This window comes from Notamacropus eugenii, chromosome 4 (assembly GCF_028372415.1).
Source record: "Notamacropus eugenii isolate mMacEug1 chromosome 4, mMacEug1.pri_v2, whole genome shotgun sequence".
Classification (NCBI taxonomy): domain Eukaryota; kingdom Metazoa; phylum Chordata; class Mammalia; order Diprotodontia; family Macropodidae; genus Notamacropus; species Notamacropus eugenii.
The window spans coordinates 258227289-258245786 of NC_092875.1; the positions used below are offsets into that span (position 1 = coordinate 258227289).

General features: G+C 38.3%; 1 protein-coding gene across 1 annotated transcript in view; it reads left to right on the top strand.

Annotated features, from left to right (window-relative positions):
• The window catches only part of DSG2 (desmoglein 2), a 39552-nt gene extending 21860 nt beyond the window's left edge, over positions 1–17692 (top strand). Inside the window, exons 4-15 of the mRNA XM_072604476.1 lie at positions 136–297; positions 447–591; positions 1041–1207; positions 5015–5152; positions 5265–5450; positions 5577–5842; positions 7157–7299; positions 7803–8030; positions 9735–9962; positions 12080–12210; positions 12548–12892; positions 13804–17692. Coding sequence (XP_072460577.1) covers positions 136–297; positions 447–591; positions 1041–1207; positions 5015–5152; positions 5265–5450; positions 5577–5842; positions 7157–7299; positions 7803–8030; positions 9735–9962; positions 12080–12210; positions 12548–12892; positions 13804–14808 — 3144 coding nt within the window. The 3' untranslated portion in view covers positions 14809–17692. The remainder of the gene's footprint in view (positions 1–135; positions 298–446; positions 592–1040; positions 1208–5014; positions 5153–5264; positions 5451–5576; positions 5843–7156; positions 7300–7802; positions 8031–9734; positions 9963–12079; positions 12211–12547; positions 12893–13803) is intronic.
• The last annotated feature ends 806 nt before the right edge of the window (positions 17693–18498 follow it).

Genomic DNA, 18498 nt, shown 5'->3' on the forward strand with positions numbered 1-18498 from the left:
TTTAAGAACAATTAAGAAGAAAGTAACCCTACCTTGTAGCATCTCAACCCATTCAAAGGAAATATTTTTTACCTAAAACTTCCAAGGAGTTTTAAAAAAACATATTAATGTGTTCAATCTATTATTTTTTGCCAGATACACTCTGATGTTGCTGAGGAAAGAAACATAAAAGTTACATATCGTTACGCTGGACAGGGAATTACAGAACCACCCTTGGGTACATTTGTCTTTGATAAAAATACTGGTACATTAAATGTTACAAAGATTCTTGACCGAGAAGAAGTTCCAGTGTATGTAGTAAGTGGGTTTATTCTGCATTTGTTTTCATCATCTGCTACCCATTTGTTTTAATGTTGTGGAATTTGTTACCTTAATTTTCAAATTGCCTTTTAATTTTACTTAACATGAAATATTTCATTCCGTTTAATTATGCAATATAATTACAGCTAACAGCCTATGCTTTGGATGAGAAGGGTTACAATGTGGAAAAGCCATTAGAGTTGCGAATTCGGGTTCTTGATATAAATGACAATGAGCCGGTGTTCACCCAAGACGTCTTTGTTGGATCTGTTGAAGAACTAAGTGCAGCAAGTAAGTTCTTGCTATGTTATTCGTAATATTTAAAGTGATTTTAAAGTATGTTTGAGTAAGTGTACTCTTAACTCTTGTATGTCTTATTGGAGTAAAAGAACTATCATGGGTATAAGTACTTAAAAAATAAAATTATTTCAGGCTAAGTACAATCTTTCTTTTGAAAAGCTCAGAAGCTTGCGTGTGTGTGTGTGTGTGTGTGTGTGTGTGTGTGTGTGTACACACGTGGTGGTGGTGGGATGATAGGTATAAATATACACATTTTAAAGGTAGGAAAATAGAAGCATGTTTCCCTCCAATACAAAAAAAGAATTGTTTTCCATTGTTTTATATTCACATATTTGGCCATTCTAGCCTAAATTTTAGAGTTAAACTAAAGTCCATATAAAGAATAAAACTATGGAAAGAGGAGGTGGAATCAAATGGAAAATATCTTTGTTTTATTTCAGATACACTTGTGATGAAAGTTAGTGCAACAGATGCTGATGAGAAAGGTCATATCAATTCCCAAATTTCTTATAAGATTGTGTCTCAGGAGCCTGCTCAGCCCATTGTCTTCTTCCTTGATAAAGACAAAGGAGAGATTCTAACAACAACATTTATTCTGGATAGAGAGGTAAAATAATACCTTGATATTCTTGTTTCAACTCTCCTGGACCCAGACACGCTAATATATATTTTAGTGTCCTCCATTTTAAAATTTTTTTATTTTCACCCTCATTGTTCTACTTTGCTTTCTTACTACCTCCACTAAAAGAGTCAGTCAATCAACATAAATTTACTAAGTACTCAATACATACCAAGCAGAAGCCCTGTTCTTACCTTCAAGTAGCTAATAAGTTAATGAGGAAGACATGCAAAAAGTGTAAGTTCAGTACATATGCAATGTAAATGGAGGGTAATCTTGGGTGGAAGGCACTAGCGGTGGGTGGGTGGGTGAAGGCACGGGGAAATAAAGTGGGATTTGAGCTGAGTATTGAAGGAAACTAGGAAAGCCAGGAGGCAAAAAGGAGGAGGAAGAGTCTTCCCCACAAGGCCAAAAGCCAGCACACACAGCTCTAGCCAAGAGATGGAGCCTCATATTCAAGGAACAAGTAGCCTGGTGCAGCTGGATTGTAGATTACATGGGGGATAGGAGGGGAGTAAAGTGTAAGATGTCTAAAAAAGATAGGAAGGAGCCTGATTGTGAAAGACTTTAAATGCCAAACAGAGGTGTTTTTTTTAATTTGATCTTGGATGATAGGGAGCCATCGGAGTTTATTGAGTAGGGGAGTGGTATGGTCAGACCCCACTTTAGGAAAATCATGGGTGAATTAAAACAGGAGTAGGAAGACACTGAAAAGAAGACCAGTCAGACCGGTATTGTAATAGTCCAGTTGACAGGTGAGGAGGGACTGCTTGGGTATATAAGTAAGCTGTGTAAGCGGAGAGAAGGTCTATATGTGAGAGATGTAGAAATGACAAGACTTGGCAAAGGGTTGGATATGTGGGAGGAATAAGAGTGAGGAGTCAAGAAGGATACCGAGCTTGATAGCCTGGGTGACTAGAAAGGATGGCAGTTCCCTCCACAGTAATAGAAAAATTCAGGAACGGGGGGGTGGGGGGGGGTTGGGAAAAAGAATAATGAGCTCTTTTATTTGTAGGGGTTTTTGGTCATAAAATAGTAAAACTTTTCATTTAAATACTGTATCATGCAGGCAGTTCATGTAGTTTTTCAGCATCCCCTTCAAGCAGTCACAACATAGGTTTATGTAACATTAACGGCACTGACTCCTCTCTGTTAGAGTTTAGCCTACACCATATTCTCTGGAATTCTGAAGGAGTTAGGAAGTCTCTCTTCTCTGCAATGGGCTTAAGGCCCCACTATGTTCCCCACGATTTCAGGGACCCAGTGACTAGCAGTCCAGTTCCATTGATCCTTTACAATGGATTGTTTGCTTCAAAGATATAGTAAGAAAAAAACATTTCCCCCAATACTTTGGGAGCATAATCCACCCTTTCTCACTGTTGTCCAATTGTTTCAGTCATATCCAACTCTTCATGATCCCATTTGGAGTTTTCTTGGCAAAGGTACGAGAGTGGTTTGCCATTTTCTCTAGCTCATTTTACAGATGAGGAAACTGGCAAACAGGGTTGAGTGACTTGGTTAGGGTCACACAGCTAGTAAGTGTCTGAGGTCAGATTTGAACTCACAAAGATGAATCTTCCTGACTTCAGGCCAGGGTTTTATCCACTGTGCCACCTAACTGCCCCCATAAGCCATCCTATACCACCTCAGCCTCTGGACAAAGAAAAGAATGAGTGTTATAATTTAGCTCAGCTCTTACATGGCATTAATCCCACAAAGTTCAAGTCCAAAATCAACAGTGTGGAATTCTGGGCCGTCAGCTCCAGACCCCTGTTATTTGGTTGAGTCACTGCCAGGCTGGTTGCAGCAAATAAGCTCTCTTAGACTTGATGAGTTTGAGATGCCTGTGAGACATCCAATTCCAGATGTCCGAAACGCATTTAGTGATGTGAGACTGGAGCTCAGTAGAGAGACAAGGCCTGGATAAACATATCTGGGAATCATCTGCATAAAGATGATAATTAAACCTACGGAAACCATTGAGGTTACTAAGTAAGAAAATGCACACTAATATGCCATTGGAGGATATATGAATTGCTCTAGACAATTTAGAAAGCCATTTGGAATAATATGTAAAAGATGACTTAAAATGCCTTACGTTTTGACTCGGAGATTCCGTTGCTAAGCATCATTTTTCCTGAACAAGTTAAAGACTGAAAGACAGGTCCATTTACACCAAAATATTCATAGCAATCTTTTTTGTGATAGCAAAGACCTGGAAACCAAGTAGATGCCCATCAATTGGGAAATGACTAAAACAATGCGTACATGAACAGAAATTCAAAGGCTCTTGAGATTTACATGAACTGATTGATACAGGATAAAATAAAAAGAAATAAGAAAACAATGTACACAATTACTCCAGCAGTGTAAATAGAAAGCACAGAATAAACAGTGTTTTATAATTATAATTACATTTACCAGGCTTGGTGCTGGAAAAAGAGTTGAAATGATCTGTCCCCTTCTCTTCATTGCCTGCAAATATGGTGGACATTCATAGGCCCAGTCTGGCTACTGATCAGCATAACAGCTTGGACCAGCTCCGTTTCTGACCTGGATTAGTTCACCCCCTGTATAGGCCCCTCACTCTCACAAGCTCACTTATTGGTGCCAGACTTAGTAGGGACACCTGATTTGCCTAGTACACTGCACCTCAGAATTCCTGAGTTCAAGCAGTCCACTAGCCCTAGCTCCCCAATAGCAGAGGGTCCAATGCATACCACCACACCTGACTTTTATCTTTTTAATAATTTTTTTTTGTTTTTAGATTAACTATATTCCCAAATAAGCCAACAAGACTTATCAACGTATCATCCAAGTCCAACGTAATATCAGAATTGTGTACAGGAAGGTACCTTCTCATGTCACTGTGGTGCCAGCCATGGCCATAGTAATTTCATTGCACTTAGTTTTGGTGGCTGTGTTGCCATTCTTTCCATTTACATTGTGTGGGCATTTTATGGATTGTTTGTCCAGTTCTTAATGTTCACACAAGTCTTCCCATGCTAACATGTATTCATCACATTCATGATTTCATGCAGTATAGTAGTAGCTGGCAACATTCTTGCACCAAATTTTAGCTCACCATTCTTTAGTTGATGAATACTTTGATCTTTCCTTTGCTACCTCAAAAAGTGCTACTCTATAATTTGGGGGTAGGGGGAACCTTTTTTTTTTATTACTGACCTCTTCATGCCTACTAGTGGGATCTCAGGATCACAGGTTGGATATCTTTGTCTCTTTGTGTTCACATAATTCCAAATTATTTTATAGAATGGTTGGACCTGTTTATTGCTACACCAACAAATATCTAAGCATTTGTTTGTAAAGCACTTTAAGATTTGCAAAGCACTTTTACAAATATTACTTCATTTCATCTTCATGATAACCCAGGGATGTAGATATTATAATTATCCCTGTTTGAATAAAGAGGAAACTGACATTAAGTGACTCACCCAAGGTCACACAGATAGTACGTATCTGAGGTCAAGATCAGCGCAAAGATACAGTGGTCGTTTTTTTAATGAAAACAATCAAAAACAGATGACAATAAACCTGAAGTGTTGGGCGGGCACTTAAAAGGTTATTTAATCTAATCCTCTGATTTTTTTCAGATATGAGAACTGAGACCCAAGAAGGTTAAGTGACTTGTCTGAAACACAGCTCATAATTGACAGAATTCAGAGCTAAAATTCACATCTGTTTCTTTTAAATCCTTTTTTTTCCCATTATGCGAGAAATTTAGATTTGTGTAATTGACTTTAATTGACGGTTATTTTTCACTGCCAAAAACAGAAATGTAGCCACTACAGTCTGATTGTTGCAGCAACTGATGGAAATGGACAAAACACAGACAAACCGGTGAATCAAGCCAGAGTACAAATTAGCATTTCAGATGTCAACGACAATATACCTGTGACTGAATTTGAGACGGTGAGTATTTACACCAAGCATATCTATGTTTGTGTACTAATAATTTCAGCTTATATTAAGGTGGACTGAATGAAGAATAACTAACTCAAAGCAATGTGTCCATCTGTTGTAGTACGAGGGAATAGTTGAAGAAAATCAAGCAAACGTGGAAGTCATGCGTATAAAAGTAACCGACTTGGATGAAGTAGGCTCAGATAATTGGCTGGCAAATTTTACATTCCTTTCAGGAAATGAAGGGGGTTATTTCCATGTAGAAACAGATTCTCAAACAAATGAAGGAATTGTGACTCTTATTAAGGTAGGTATTCTGAGTTTTAAAAGGTTGAAAAATGTTGATTGCGAATTTAAGCTGAAAATAATGACTCTTCTCATTAGGTCCAGGTCTTAATAAAAGCAAAAAGGCATCCATTTTTTTCTTTCCTAGGAAGTGGACTATGAAGTAATGAAGACTCTTGACTTGAAGATCATTGTCACCAACAAAGCACCATTTCACAAATCAATTAGAAACAACTTTAAAGCAAAACCCATTCCTATCAAGGTCAACGTGAAAAATGTTATGGAGGGTATTTATTTTAAAAGCAAAAAAATCGTGATCCAAACCAGTGAACAAATGGAGAAATCAGAATTGGGTAAAATTATTGGAAGTTTTCAGGCCTACAATGAGGACACTGGACAAGTAGCGCAAGTAACGTAAGATATATAAGTTTCTTCTCTGTATACATTCTTTCTAACTTTCATTAAAATTATGATAGAATTTGCAGACCGCATCAGTCTCTGGGCCCTACTTTTTGTATTCCACAAAGAAGAAACCTCCTGTTTCTGAAAATTTCATGGAATCTGAGTAGGAAGAGTCTTCAAAGAGGACTGATTCCAACTAATCTTCATAAGAATGCTTTCTCTCACATTACTGAAAAGTAGCTCAACTAACTCTGATTTAGAGACCTCCATGGATGGGAAAAACACTGTCTCCTGAGGCAGTCCATTTCACCTTCAATCAATCAATATTTGTTAAGTGCCTGCTCTGTGCCAGGACTGTGCTAAGCTCTAAGCTCTAACCTCAAACAGTGCTAACTATTAGACTGTTTTTCTCAGTACTGGGCATAAATCTGACCCTCTGTAGCTTCTGCTCATTTCACTTAGCTCTGCCCCCAGGATAGACTCCAGGCTTCTCCTTGTCCTGGTTTCCTGCTCAGGATGTGTTCCAGTTTGTCAGTGACTTTCCTAAAATGGAGTACCCAGAGCTGAACACAGCACTCTGGATGTGTTCAGAACAAGTCATCACACCATGGAATTATTACCTTGCTAGATCTGGGCACCACATCTCCTTCATTCCAAGAGAAATTGTAATCAGTTGCTGCTTCCCTTGGCAAGATGTGTGTGTGTGTGTGTGTGTGTGTGTGTGTGTGTTTGTGTGTGTGTGTGTGTGTTACATAAGAAGCAAACATTGAAATCCTAAAATTGGAAGTTAAAAAATCTCAACATTTGAGATTGAGAAGGGACCCCAGTAGCCATCTAGCTCAATCCATAACTAGAAAAAATAGGCAAGTTCCTGATAAGTGGCCAGTGAGCCTGTTCTTGATGATTTTTCCTGAAAGGGAGCCCACCCTTCTTCATTCAAACAAGCAATAAATATTAAACAGCTACTGTGTTCTAGGCTCTGTGCTAAGCCCTGTCCTTGCTCTCCAGGAGTTCACCATCTACTGAGGGGAACAAACGTGCAGACAAATATAAAGAAATGTATATACGTGTGCATATACACAGGATAAAGTGGAAATAATAAACGGGAGAGACACTCAAATTAAGAGGGCTCAGGAAAGACCTCTTATAGGAGATAAGAAGCTGGGATTTAAAGGAAGACAGTTCATTCTCTTTATGGATGGCCATAATCATTACAAAGTTTTTTCCTGACATCATGTTTAAATTTGGCTCTTCCATATTTTCTATAAAAAGAGAACAGTCAATTTGTTCACAGCCTAATCATTTTTATTTGTAATCTCTGAACAGTTACGCCAAAGAAGGAGATCTCGACCACTGGCTCACGGTGGATTCAGTCACGTCTGAAATCAGACTTGTGAAAATCCCTGATTATGAATCTAAATATGTCATCAATGGTACTTACTTTGCAAAGATCTTGGCTATAACTAATGGTAAGATTTTAATTAGTTGCATCATTCTGCGTTTTTTTTTCCTAATACTCAAACCTGCTTTCTGATCTTGTGTAAGAAGTCAGATAATCTTCTAAGTGTACATGATATTGTAATTTCTATTCACTTCCGGCAGAAGTGGGGAACCTATAGCCTCAAGGCCACATGTAGCCCTCAAGGTCCTCAAGTACAGCTCTTCGACTGAATCCAGACTTCACAGAACAAATCCCCTTAATAAAAGATATATTCTGTAAAACTTGGACTTAGTCAGAAGGCTGCACCCAAGGACGTAGAAGGCTACAGGTTCTCCACTTCTCACTTAGAGCATGATAAAAATCTTATTTCATCCGAATATATGGATTGAGTATATGTGTGTGTGTGTGTAATATGTGGGGAAAAAAAATTATTGTGAGATTCTTTTCCTCATTATACCCAATTGTGAAGAAAACTTATAATGTAGACTTCTTTCAAGATTTTTAACCAGTATATGCTTTTTTTGTTTTCAGATTTTCCTAGAAAGACAGCCTCTGCTACCATTGAAATTGTGGTAAAAGATTTTAATGATAACTGTCCAGAACTTGTAAATCCAGTACAAACTATCTGTGATGATTCAGAATACGTGAATGTTACCGCTAAGGACTTGGATGGTAATCCCAATAGTTCTCCTTTCAGATTTGCTGTCATTGATAAACCCCGTGGAATGGCAGAGAACTGGTACTTTGGGCATCAAGAAGGTAAACAGAATTGGGAAGCCCTATTCCATTTTGATAATTACACCTCCCTTTTTCATCTGCAAAGTAGACTCATCTTTTCATATTTCCCTAAATATTAGATGTCTGCACAGTGAAATAAGACTCTGTAGGCCCATAGATGTGTCTTGATACAGCTTTTCAAAGGAAGGAGTAATTTCTCTTTTGTAGCTGTAGAGAATAATTGTCTGTGTCTTAGAGCTGTTATGATATATGTATATAAATATATATTTATTATTAATAAATATATATATTAAAATATATATTTGCATATAAGTGCTAGCCATAATTAGTAGTGGGTAGCTACAGAAAGTAATGCATCCCAGGGTTGTTTTGAGGATAAAATGAGAAAATATTTGTTAAACACTTTTCAAACCTTAAAGTGCTATATAAGTGCTACCTGTTACTAGTAGTAGTGGGAAGGGTAGTGGGCCCTCACATCCTGATGACTGTAGTCTTTTTTAAAAAAATTTTGTCTATTTTTAGTTTTCAGCATTCACTTCCACAAGGTTTTGAGTTCCAAATTTTTTCTCCATCTCTCCCCTCTGCCCACCTGAAAACTTCATGCATTCTGATTACCCCTTCCCCCAGTCTTCCCTCTCTTCTCTTATCCCCTTCCTCATTGCAATCTTAAAGTCCTTGTTGAGTTACCTTTGGCTCAGTTGAGACTTGGAATAGGTATCAAAACTCAGAAAAATCGGAAAATCAAAACTCAGAAATCACCTGCTCTTCTATACCTAAAAGCCGTTGTGATTATCTTTGGGAAAAGCTTCACTTTTTCTTAAATATAATCGGTGGTCAGATGAAAAACTCCATTTGCCCTAACTCTTGTATTAAAACCCATCTCAAACGTATAGTGATAATGTGAAGTAAAGATTGAAATGTCACCATGGCAAAATCTCATGGTAATTCTGTGGTCAAAGGATAAGAACATCTATATTTTAGTAAGTACATGGCTACTTTTTACAGTGTGGAATGTGGTATAGGTGCCACAGGGGATGTAGTGTGGAACTTAAAAATCTAATAGCAGAGATAAAGCATGTACACAGTAATAATAAACCACCTTTAAATAGGACTGAAGTTTACAAAGATCCTTTTGTGCATTATATCATTTGGTCTTCACTACAAAAAAAAAGAAAGAAAAAACTTGTGAGACTTAGGTGCCACAAGTATTATTTTTCTCATTTTACAGATTAAGAATCAGAAACTCAGAAAGAATAAATGACTTTCCCAAAATACATGGCTAAAAAGAGTCAGAGGTACAATTTAAATCTCTTCTGATGCCAAGTGCCAGTACCAAGTATGAAGTGTACAGAATGCTTAAGGAGTGGTAATTCCTAGTTGTGTCATCCGGGAAAGCATGATAGAGGAGGCAGTATCATGAGATGTACGGTGACGTAGAGAAAGAAGCATTGGACTTGTTAAAAACTGAAATCGTAGGGTTGTTGTGAAAGGCAGAAAAATAATGGAAAGGTCATTTTGCCCAAATAGATCATTTTTGGCTCTAATACTGTTTTGAGACTTCTCAACTAAACTACATGATTTATATGTAAAAATTCCTTACACAAGGGCAGAAATTAAAATTAAATCTCTGAATGGAGCAGAATATTTCTTAGTGACTGGGAAAAAAATGCCTATTATTCAACATTATCTCTCTTTATCCTCTTTTCTCTCCTTGATACACCCCAGCTACAAGTGCATGGTTGATAGCAAGAGAATTGAAAGTGGGCAGAAGTGAAATCCATCTATCAGTGAGTGATAATCAAGGATTAAGCTGTCCTGAAAAGCAGATTCTAAAGTTGACAGTTTGCACCTGTGTGAGCGGTAGTGGCTGCGTTCAACCACTGGCAGACCCCTATGTGGGGCTGGGGTCTGGAGCAATTGGGCTTATGATTTTCGCCTTTCTTCTGCTGCTGCGTAAGTATTAAAGCCTCTCTTTATTGACTTCTCAGTATTTTAAGAACCTTGAGAGGTAAGTCATGGTTTGAATGCTGGGTCAACAGACAATATTCTGGGTGCCTGCCTTCTGTTGTACCAGGATAATACCACATTTTGATCCCAGTTTCTTCACTGCTTATCATAGCCTTATGCATGCACGTGCACGCGCGCACACACACACATACACACTTATATACTTTCTTTTTGCCAGCTCTTCTACATTAAAAGAGAATTATAAAAGATGGTAAATTCACATAAAGTTAGCAAAAGCAGCAAAATAGATTAACTCAGAATGGGCTGCCTGCCATTGTTAGAATAAATGTTTCTACCTTTTGAAAAAAGAAAGACATGATGAGCCAGTGCTGAGGTAGTCCTCTTGGACTAAGGGATTCAGAAATACTCATCTCTGTTTTTCTCACAACTTCTGGCTTGTTTGAATCTCATCGTCAGTAATTCTCATGACATTGATTTCTGCCTCTGTAAAGATAGATAGAGATCATCTTGACTTCTTCGTTGAGAACCCAGACAAAATGGAAGCCTGTGACCTGAAACTACCTAAGATATGAAAATGCCTGATTGTGAGATTCTTTTGGTGCTTCTCAATTTGAATTTTGCTCTCTAATGAAACGTTATACAATATTCAAATGTATTTGCTTTGCTGTTTTTGTTTTTAAACTCAGATTTCTTTGAATATCTTTTTTTAGAGAAGTTTGCCCATATTAGAGATCTTACCTGGCAAGTTCTAAGACTTAGCAATGAACCTGAAAATTGATTATGATTTCTTAGGTATTAGTACATTGGTTGTATTCAAATGTTCTAAGCTAAAGCAGGAATTCTTAACCTGACTCCCATGAATTTGGTTTTTTAATCTATTTTGATAAAGTATTTCAATGTCACTGATTTCTTTTGTGCCTCATGTACTTTTATTTTATGCATTAAAAAATTATTTTGAGAAAAGTTCCATGATTTTGACCAGACTGTTAAAAAGAAGGGCCCAAGACACAAAAAAGGTTAAGAACCCCTGAGCCAGAGCCTGAAAATAGGAGTGCCTTGTTGAAGAATTTGTTAATCAGTTGCTTTCCAGTTGTGTCTGACTCTTCATGACCCCATTTGAAGTTTTTCTGGCAAATGTACTGAAATGATTTGCTATTTCCTTTCCAAGTTTATTTTACAGATAAGAAAACTGAGGCAAGCAGGGTTAAGTGACTTGCCTAGAGTCACACAGCTAGGAAGTGTCTGAGGCCAGATTTGAACTTGGAGAAGAATCTTCCTGCCTCCAGACCCTCCCTCTATAAACTGTACTACCCAGCTGCCCATGTTGGCAAATACCATCTTGAAAATAGGGAAGTGATAGAAATATTCTATGATGGCTCCAGAATAAATGTCACTCCGCTCCTTTAAAACACACAGCAGTCTTAGACAATGTCCATGGAACTGAAACTGTCTACTTTTACTCTTTGGGACACTTTCATTATGCATCCAAGAGTGGTGGTGTGAAACTCAAATAGAAATGGAAGCCATTTAACCATACATAAGGATCTCTGTGAGCTGCATTGACTGCACTATCCATGTTCTTTTAAATTTTTATTTATTTTGTTAAGTTCATTTCCCAATTACTTTTTGATCTGATTTGGATAGCATTCTGGAGTGCTGTAGGCTTTAGCGCAGCCAGCCAGCAGATTTCTTTGACTAGGAGTCCCTAGTCGTTGCTTGAGCTCACAACAAAACAAACTCAGTGTGAGGAGGGACACAATAAAGAGGAAAAAATTAGGCATGAAGGTGTAGTGTCAGAAATAGGAGCATTGTGGGTCAGTTGAAAGACTTGGATCTGGAGTTAGGGAGATAGGTTCCAATACTGGGACTTACCACCTATATAACCTTAAGGAAATCTTTTCATATCTGTGCTTCAGTTTCCTCATTTGTAAAATGAAGGGATTGGACTAGATATCCTCCCTTCTAACTTTCAAGCTACAATCTAGTTACAGGGCACAGTGAGGAGTAAATGCCAAACTTATTTCTAAATCTGAATTGAATGCATGCTATTCTTAGCATATGGAAACTAATTTATCCTCTACCTAATTTTTCTTTCTCTCCAGTTATACCCCTCTTACTGCTTCTGTGCCACTGTGGAGGAGCAGGAGGAGGAACCAAAGGCTTCACAGCCATACCTGGGACTGTAGAGATGCTACATCCGTGGAACAATGAAGGGGCACCAGCTGAGGACAAGGCATGTCTATTAGATGCCATAGAAATACTTTCTTTTTGAATTTCATTTAAATTGTAGAGCATTAGCCTGGCATTCCAGACTTGGAAAGGGCCATTTACAGATAGCACTTGCATTGGGTTGCTACTCAAAAGCTCCAGGAGACACTACCATGAAAATCACAAAAAGAAAGGGAATCAATTCCAAATTAAGCCCCAACCCTCAGCAAGGAAGTGTCCTGTTCCTTTCAAACCCTGTAACTCACTCATTCTGCCCTAATTCTCATGAGTCCCAGGTCTAAAAACCACATACTGATCCTCCAGCCCTCCTAAATCTCTAATGTAACTTTTTGTTTTCATAGGTCATGATACCTCTCCTGACAACAGATCATGGGGGAAATTTTGGAGGTGGAAATAGAACAGGAGGCCAGAGAAGCAGTGAAGCAACTACAAGGGAAAGTAATTCTGTCCATCATACTTCAACTATGGTAAACAGAGAATGGGAAGAGCTTAGAGGCCTTATCACTGGTGGGAGTAAAGGAACTGGGGCAGCAGTTGGAGCTATTAATGGTGCTACAGTGATGACTGTTTCTGGAACCATGAGTGGTGCTACAACGGTGGGGGCAGCTGGAGCCATGGCGACTGCTGGATCCAGGACAACCACTGTTGCACTGAGTGAAGAATTTCTGAGAAGCTACTTCAGTGAAGTAAGAATTGGTTGGTTTGGGGATCATGTGTATATGAATGTGGCAAGTTGATAAGAATAATCACAAATTTAAAACCAAATAGAAATTTGCTAATTCAGTTTTTTTATGCAGATTTAGAAATAATGAGCAAAAATAGGTCTCAGCCCTTTACATATTGCATTGTTCCAAACTGAAATATTTGACTATTAATATAATAGTATGTATCAAATAACTAAAATTGTTCATGAGAAATTTAAAGAGAATTAAAAGGAGGGTAACTGTTATTACTGAGTTTTTTTTCTTTTTAATTGATGGAAATGATGCCCTAATACCACAAGGGGGTGGATTTTTTGTTTTGGTTGTCTGAGGTTTTTTTGGTATTTTTCCCCAGATATTCTTTCTTGGTAGTTGGGAGTTAGGTGCAGGGATGAGGACAGGCTCCTTTCCGGAGTTGGAGGTTCTTTAAAACAATGTCTGACGCTCCCTAGTGCTGTGGGTGAACTTAGAGGTTTGGGGAAGGAGCAAAGAGCCAGAGATGGTTCTCTGCTTCCTTCTACCAATGTAATTCTGCTCTACTATGTCTAAACAGTTATAAATTATGCCAGTTCTCCTGTGCCTACCTTTTCGATATTTCGCACTTTCCATTACTCAAAGACTAATGGATTGCTAAGGGTGTGTTCACACTTGGAAAGGGGAGGAAAGAAGCCTGCTGCGTGCCAGACAGTGTGCCAGGCACTTTACATGTATTATCTTGTTTGATAAAATTAAGAGAATAGAGGAAATGGGGGGGAAGCATTTGTTTTTCTAAACTACCCAAGATTTTGGGACCCCACTTAATTTTTTTTCTTTATTCTAAATTCTGATACACACAGTTATTTGAAAGTGACATTATTCCTAAACTATGTATGTTTTGATTCTCATTTCCATTTTAGAAAGCCGCTTCCTATGCTGAAAGTGATGAAATCCAAACAGGGAAAGACTGTCTTCTAGTTTATTCTCAGGAAGAAACACAGTCTCTTCAAGGTTCGATTGGCTGTTGCAGCTTCATCGAGGCAGACTGGGATGACCGTTACCTGGATGATTTGGGAATCAAGTTCAAGACGCTGGCAGAAATATGTATAGGCAAAAAAATAGAGATAGATAGTGAAACTGACCCAAGACACAAACTTCCCACCCCAGCTAGCATGAATACAGTTTCACATTCAGTTTATGAGCAGGCAGAAAAGTCCTCCTCCTCCTCCTCCTCTCACACCAGCTTCCAGGCCTCAAAGCCAGTGAGCCAGTCAACTTCAGAGACCTTGACTCAGGAATTAGTCTCTGAAAGATCCTTATCCAACAGGCAGGGGCTGAAGGTGACAAGACCCCTCCCTGATCCCCTCCCTGATCCATTGCCTACTGGTAATATCGTCATAACAGAAACATCCTATGCCGGTGGCTCCACATTACCACCAAATACTCTGATCCTTAATGCCAACCAACCACAGAGCCTCATGGTCACAGAAAGGGTGTACGCTCCCACCTCTAGTTTGGTAGACCAGCAGTTTGTCCAGAAGCATGCCAATGATAACAATGTAGTGGTCACAGAGCATGTGATCCAGCCTAACGGCGGCATAGCTAGTGGTGTAGGAAGCATTCAGGATCTGCCCAATTCACAATATGTTGTCGTGAGGGAAAGAGAGAGATTACTGGCCCCAAGATCAAACCTGCAGTCCTTTCAGAATGTCCCCAGTTTAGCAGGACAGAATGTGACAGTCACAGAAAGAGTGCTCACACCTGCCTCAAATCTGCAAGCCTCAAAGACTGTGGTTTCTGGAGCTGGAACACTAGCCCCTCTGCAAAACTTAAATTTACAAGAATCCGTTCCATCTAATTCTGCCGTGACCATGTCTTCTACCAGAGTCACCAAGCATAGCACTGTCCAGCATTCTTATTCATAAACAGCAGTCAGCCCATCCACTCGCAGCTAGCAATTTTATGTTTTCAGAGTGCCCAGCCCCTGGGTGAGTCCTGCTCGTAGAACTGACACAGCTGTCCCATCACTTATAACTGAAAAACAGCTGTATTGAGTTAATGAGCAGAGGCCTGGAAGGCAGAGTCTTCTGTCTTCTTCTAGGCCTGTCTTGCAGAAATGCCTTATGACCTGCTGGAGCCGTGAAAATGATTGTGTTAACTAAGTGGCCTGATAATTCATTTCAGTTCAATTCAGTAAGCATGTTTTAAGTGCCTTCTCTGTACAAGCCATTCTGCTACATACTGAGGATACAAAGATAGGAAGGAAAGCCATCCTTGTTCTGAAGGCCCTTCAGTGTCCTACTGAGGGTATTGATAATAAATATTACTATAACCGTTATATCTTATTTACTATGCACCAGGCACTGTGCTAAGTGCCTTGCAATGATTATCTCACTTGCTCCTCACAACAACTCTGGGAGGTAGGTGCTACTATTATCATCCCCATTTTACAAATGAGGACCCTGAAGCAAACAGAGGTTAAATAACTTGCCCAAGGTCACGCAGCTAGTAAGTGTCCGAGGCTGGCTTTGAACTCAGGTTTATTTTATTCCAGGCCTGGCTTTCTCTGATCCACCAAGCTGCCAACAAACAAAATAACTGGAGGAAGGAAATTGGTTAGCTGCAAAATATGAAGCTAATTACACAGAGGCAATCCACCTTCAATTCTGTAAACATGAAATTCCTAACATGTTGATCCAGAGAAAGAAGTCATTTAGTTCACAGAAACATTCAATCAGGGAAGCTAAGTGACATCATGAGTTACACAAACAGCGATCAACAGAAGGGATTTGAACCCAAGAATTAGGTTTTTTTTTTACTAAGTATTCAAAGCACCAGAGTGAAGTAGAGTTAAGAAGTTATACCAAATTGGATGAGCTGTTGCATTATTCCCCATTTCTCATCCCCATAAACTCTTTGGAGGCCTCCTATCTTACACTATATTACCTACAACAACCTGTTTTCCCAGAGTTTCCTAATCCAGTCTTGTTCTCCCAAGTCTGCCATTGTAGTTATCCAAAGATTCTGATCCTTTGGGGACTTTATCTGACCACACTGAGTTATATTTTATCAGTTTGGGGCTTTACAGGAAAGCACCTTCTTTTCTTTTTTCAAAAGAAAGTCTTTTCTTTCCAGTCAATCATTAAAAATACATACTTAAAATTCAAATGTTTAATCCTAGCCACTCAGTCTCTAGGTTAATTTAGATTACTTGTCCTGTAGCATGAATGCAAGAAAATAGGGTAGTTGTTTTTAAACTGGGCAACAAAGACATCATCTAGCTAAGTCAATAGACCTATTTTATAGTTATTTCCCTGCAAACAACCCCTTTCCCTGATCTACCTTCTCCAAAAGCTGTTAGTGATACATAGAATTTGCCTCCCAGATCCAATTGCAAATTCCAGTGGAATTTGAGGGGTCTTCTCTATAACTGTAAAGCTTCAGCTTGAAGGAATCTGACAGTACCAACATGCTAGGAACTTTAGAATGAGTTACACATTTGCTTTTTTTCCCTTCTAAAATTACTTTGGTCTTAATTAGGTCAAACTTTTTATTTGCCTGATGATAAAGTTCAGTTTGTTCTTTCTAAATTTTTGAAGACTCCTTTGCCAAAGAAAACTTAATTAAGAGTTGATTAATTCCAGTTACATTTATCAAGTGCCTACTGTGTGTATATGTTTAATGTAATGTATATGTTTCAGAATACATGGATATGCATACATGTAAATATTTCTTACACAAAAAATATTTTGGTAATTTATAATAGAACATTAAAGAATTTGTGGTTTCAGGACTTTGTAGATTTTTGGGGGGAAAATAACTTTTTAAAATTCTCAATAGTAGTTTATTCATTTAAATAAGTGTTTTTCCTGATTCCTGTCATCTGGCAAATTCAATAGATTTTAGGTAACTCTTCTCACTTCTGTTAGATAAAAATTGATTTACATTATCATTGATTTATCACCCCACCAGAAAATGGGTATGAATGATTTGCCCATCATGACCAGGCAAAGAAATGTCCCAAACTTTCCCTAAAAAATGACAAAATCTATCACATGGCAAAATTCCTTTCTGTTGATTTTTTTAAAGTAGCTTGTATGATAGAACTTTAGGGCTAGAAGGAGGTTTTCTAATTCGACCCCCTCATGTTTACAGATGAGGAAACAGAGGCCCCAGTGGGTGATTTGTTCAAGGTCGCACAGAGAGCTGAGATTCAAACCCAGTCTTTGATTTCTAATGCAGTGCTTTTCCAACTATGGCAGTATACATTTTTTACTTTCGTTCATAGCTCTGTCAGTGATGTTTTACCTCATATCTTATGGATCCTTAATCTAATTTGTGTGAGCACTCAAGTCTACTGGCATAGACTATGATTCCTCCTGTCCTTAGTGGACAAGTCTGATTCCATGCCCTGAGCCTTTCCAGCTTAGAATGGATCTGGCCAGTGTTTGCATTTTGTTGGTATAGCCTTTGAGAATACAGAGACGCTTCCACGTCCTAATAAAACGTTAGTGTACTTGGTGGCATTTTTCCAAAATGAGAACCAGAGCATATTGTGTATGAAATTTGAGATGTAAGGAAATGGGAAAAAAATCAATCTGACTTAAGTAGAACTTGAGACTTAAAAGGGGCAACATATGAAAACTTTCAGTTTGAATACTTCACATTCAGTCTGTATTTAGGGGCATCACATTGGAGTAATCTTTCTTTGTTCCTAAGGGGGTAACTAGTTAGTTTTCACACTGTTCTTTGGATAATTGTATTTCTGTGTATTGTCATGAAAACTTTGAATAAAAAGACTGCAACATTGTCCTTTTCCCATGTTTTTCATTGCTGCGGTGACATTTTAAATGAATATCTTTGAGTTCTAAGTGCCAGATAGAAAGGTGACACCCTGAAGACAAGTATGAGTTAGACTTTCTCTGCTGAAGTTCCAGTTAGTTTACTGTTTAGCTCCTTTCTTTGGAAGGTCGTTGTTCCCTGATTCTACAGGGCCAAAACCCTCTCTTTATACATGCGATGAAGCTGAGGAAACCTGCTGAACTTGGCTAGGAGAGGCTGGCATCTCTCACCAAATAAATGACATCACTATGCAAATAAGGAAATGCTTTGGAGGAAAGTATTAGTTAAAAAGGCTGAGAGGAGGAGATATCCTGAAGGTCAGGCTACCATTATATTATTGCATTCATGTAATCACATTAACAGTGCTTTCAACTGACATGCTATGACACTTTGCCCCAAACATCACATACCATACCAGTGCATTAAAATGTATAGAACTTTCCAGATACTTAAAACCTCTTTATAAAAGAGAAAATAGCTTATTTTTTAATGAATATTTTCAAATTTTTTATATCATTTACTATATCTTTCCAGATAAAGCCCCATTCTAGGAGAAAAAATAGTATATTTTAAATCATTTTGATGTCTTACTTTTATCACACATTTCCCAGATTCTTAAAAGTATAACTGAATGTTATTTAGCCCCAAATGTTGGTATGGCTACAAGAAAAAAGGGACACAAATGGTGGTAGAGCTATAAATTGCTACCTCCATTCTGGAAAGCAATTTGAAACTATGCCCCCGAAGTTACCATATTATGTATGCCTTTTAAC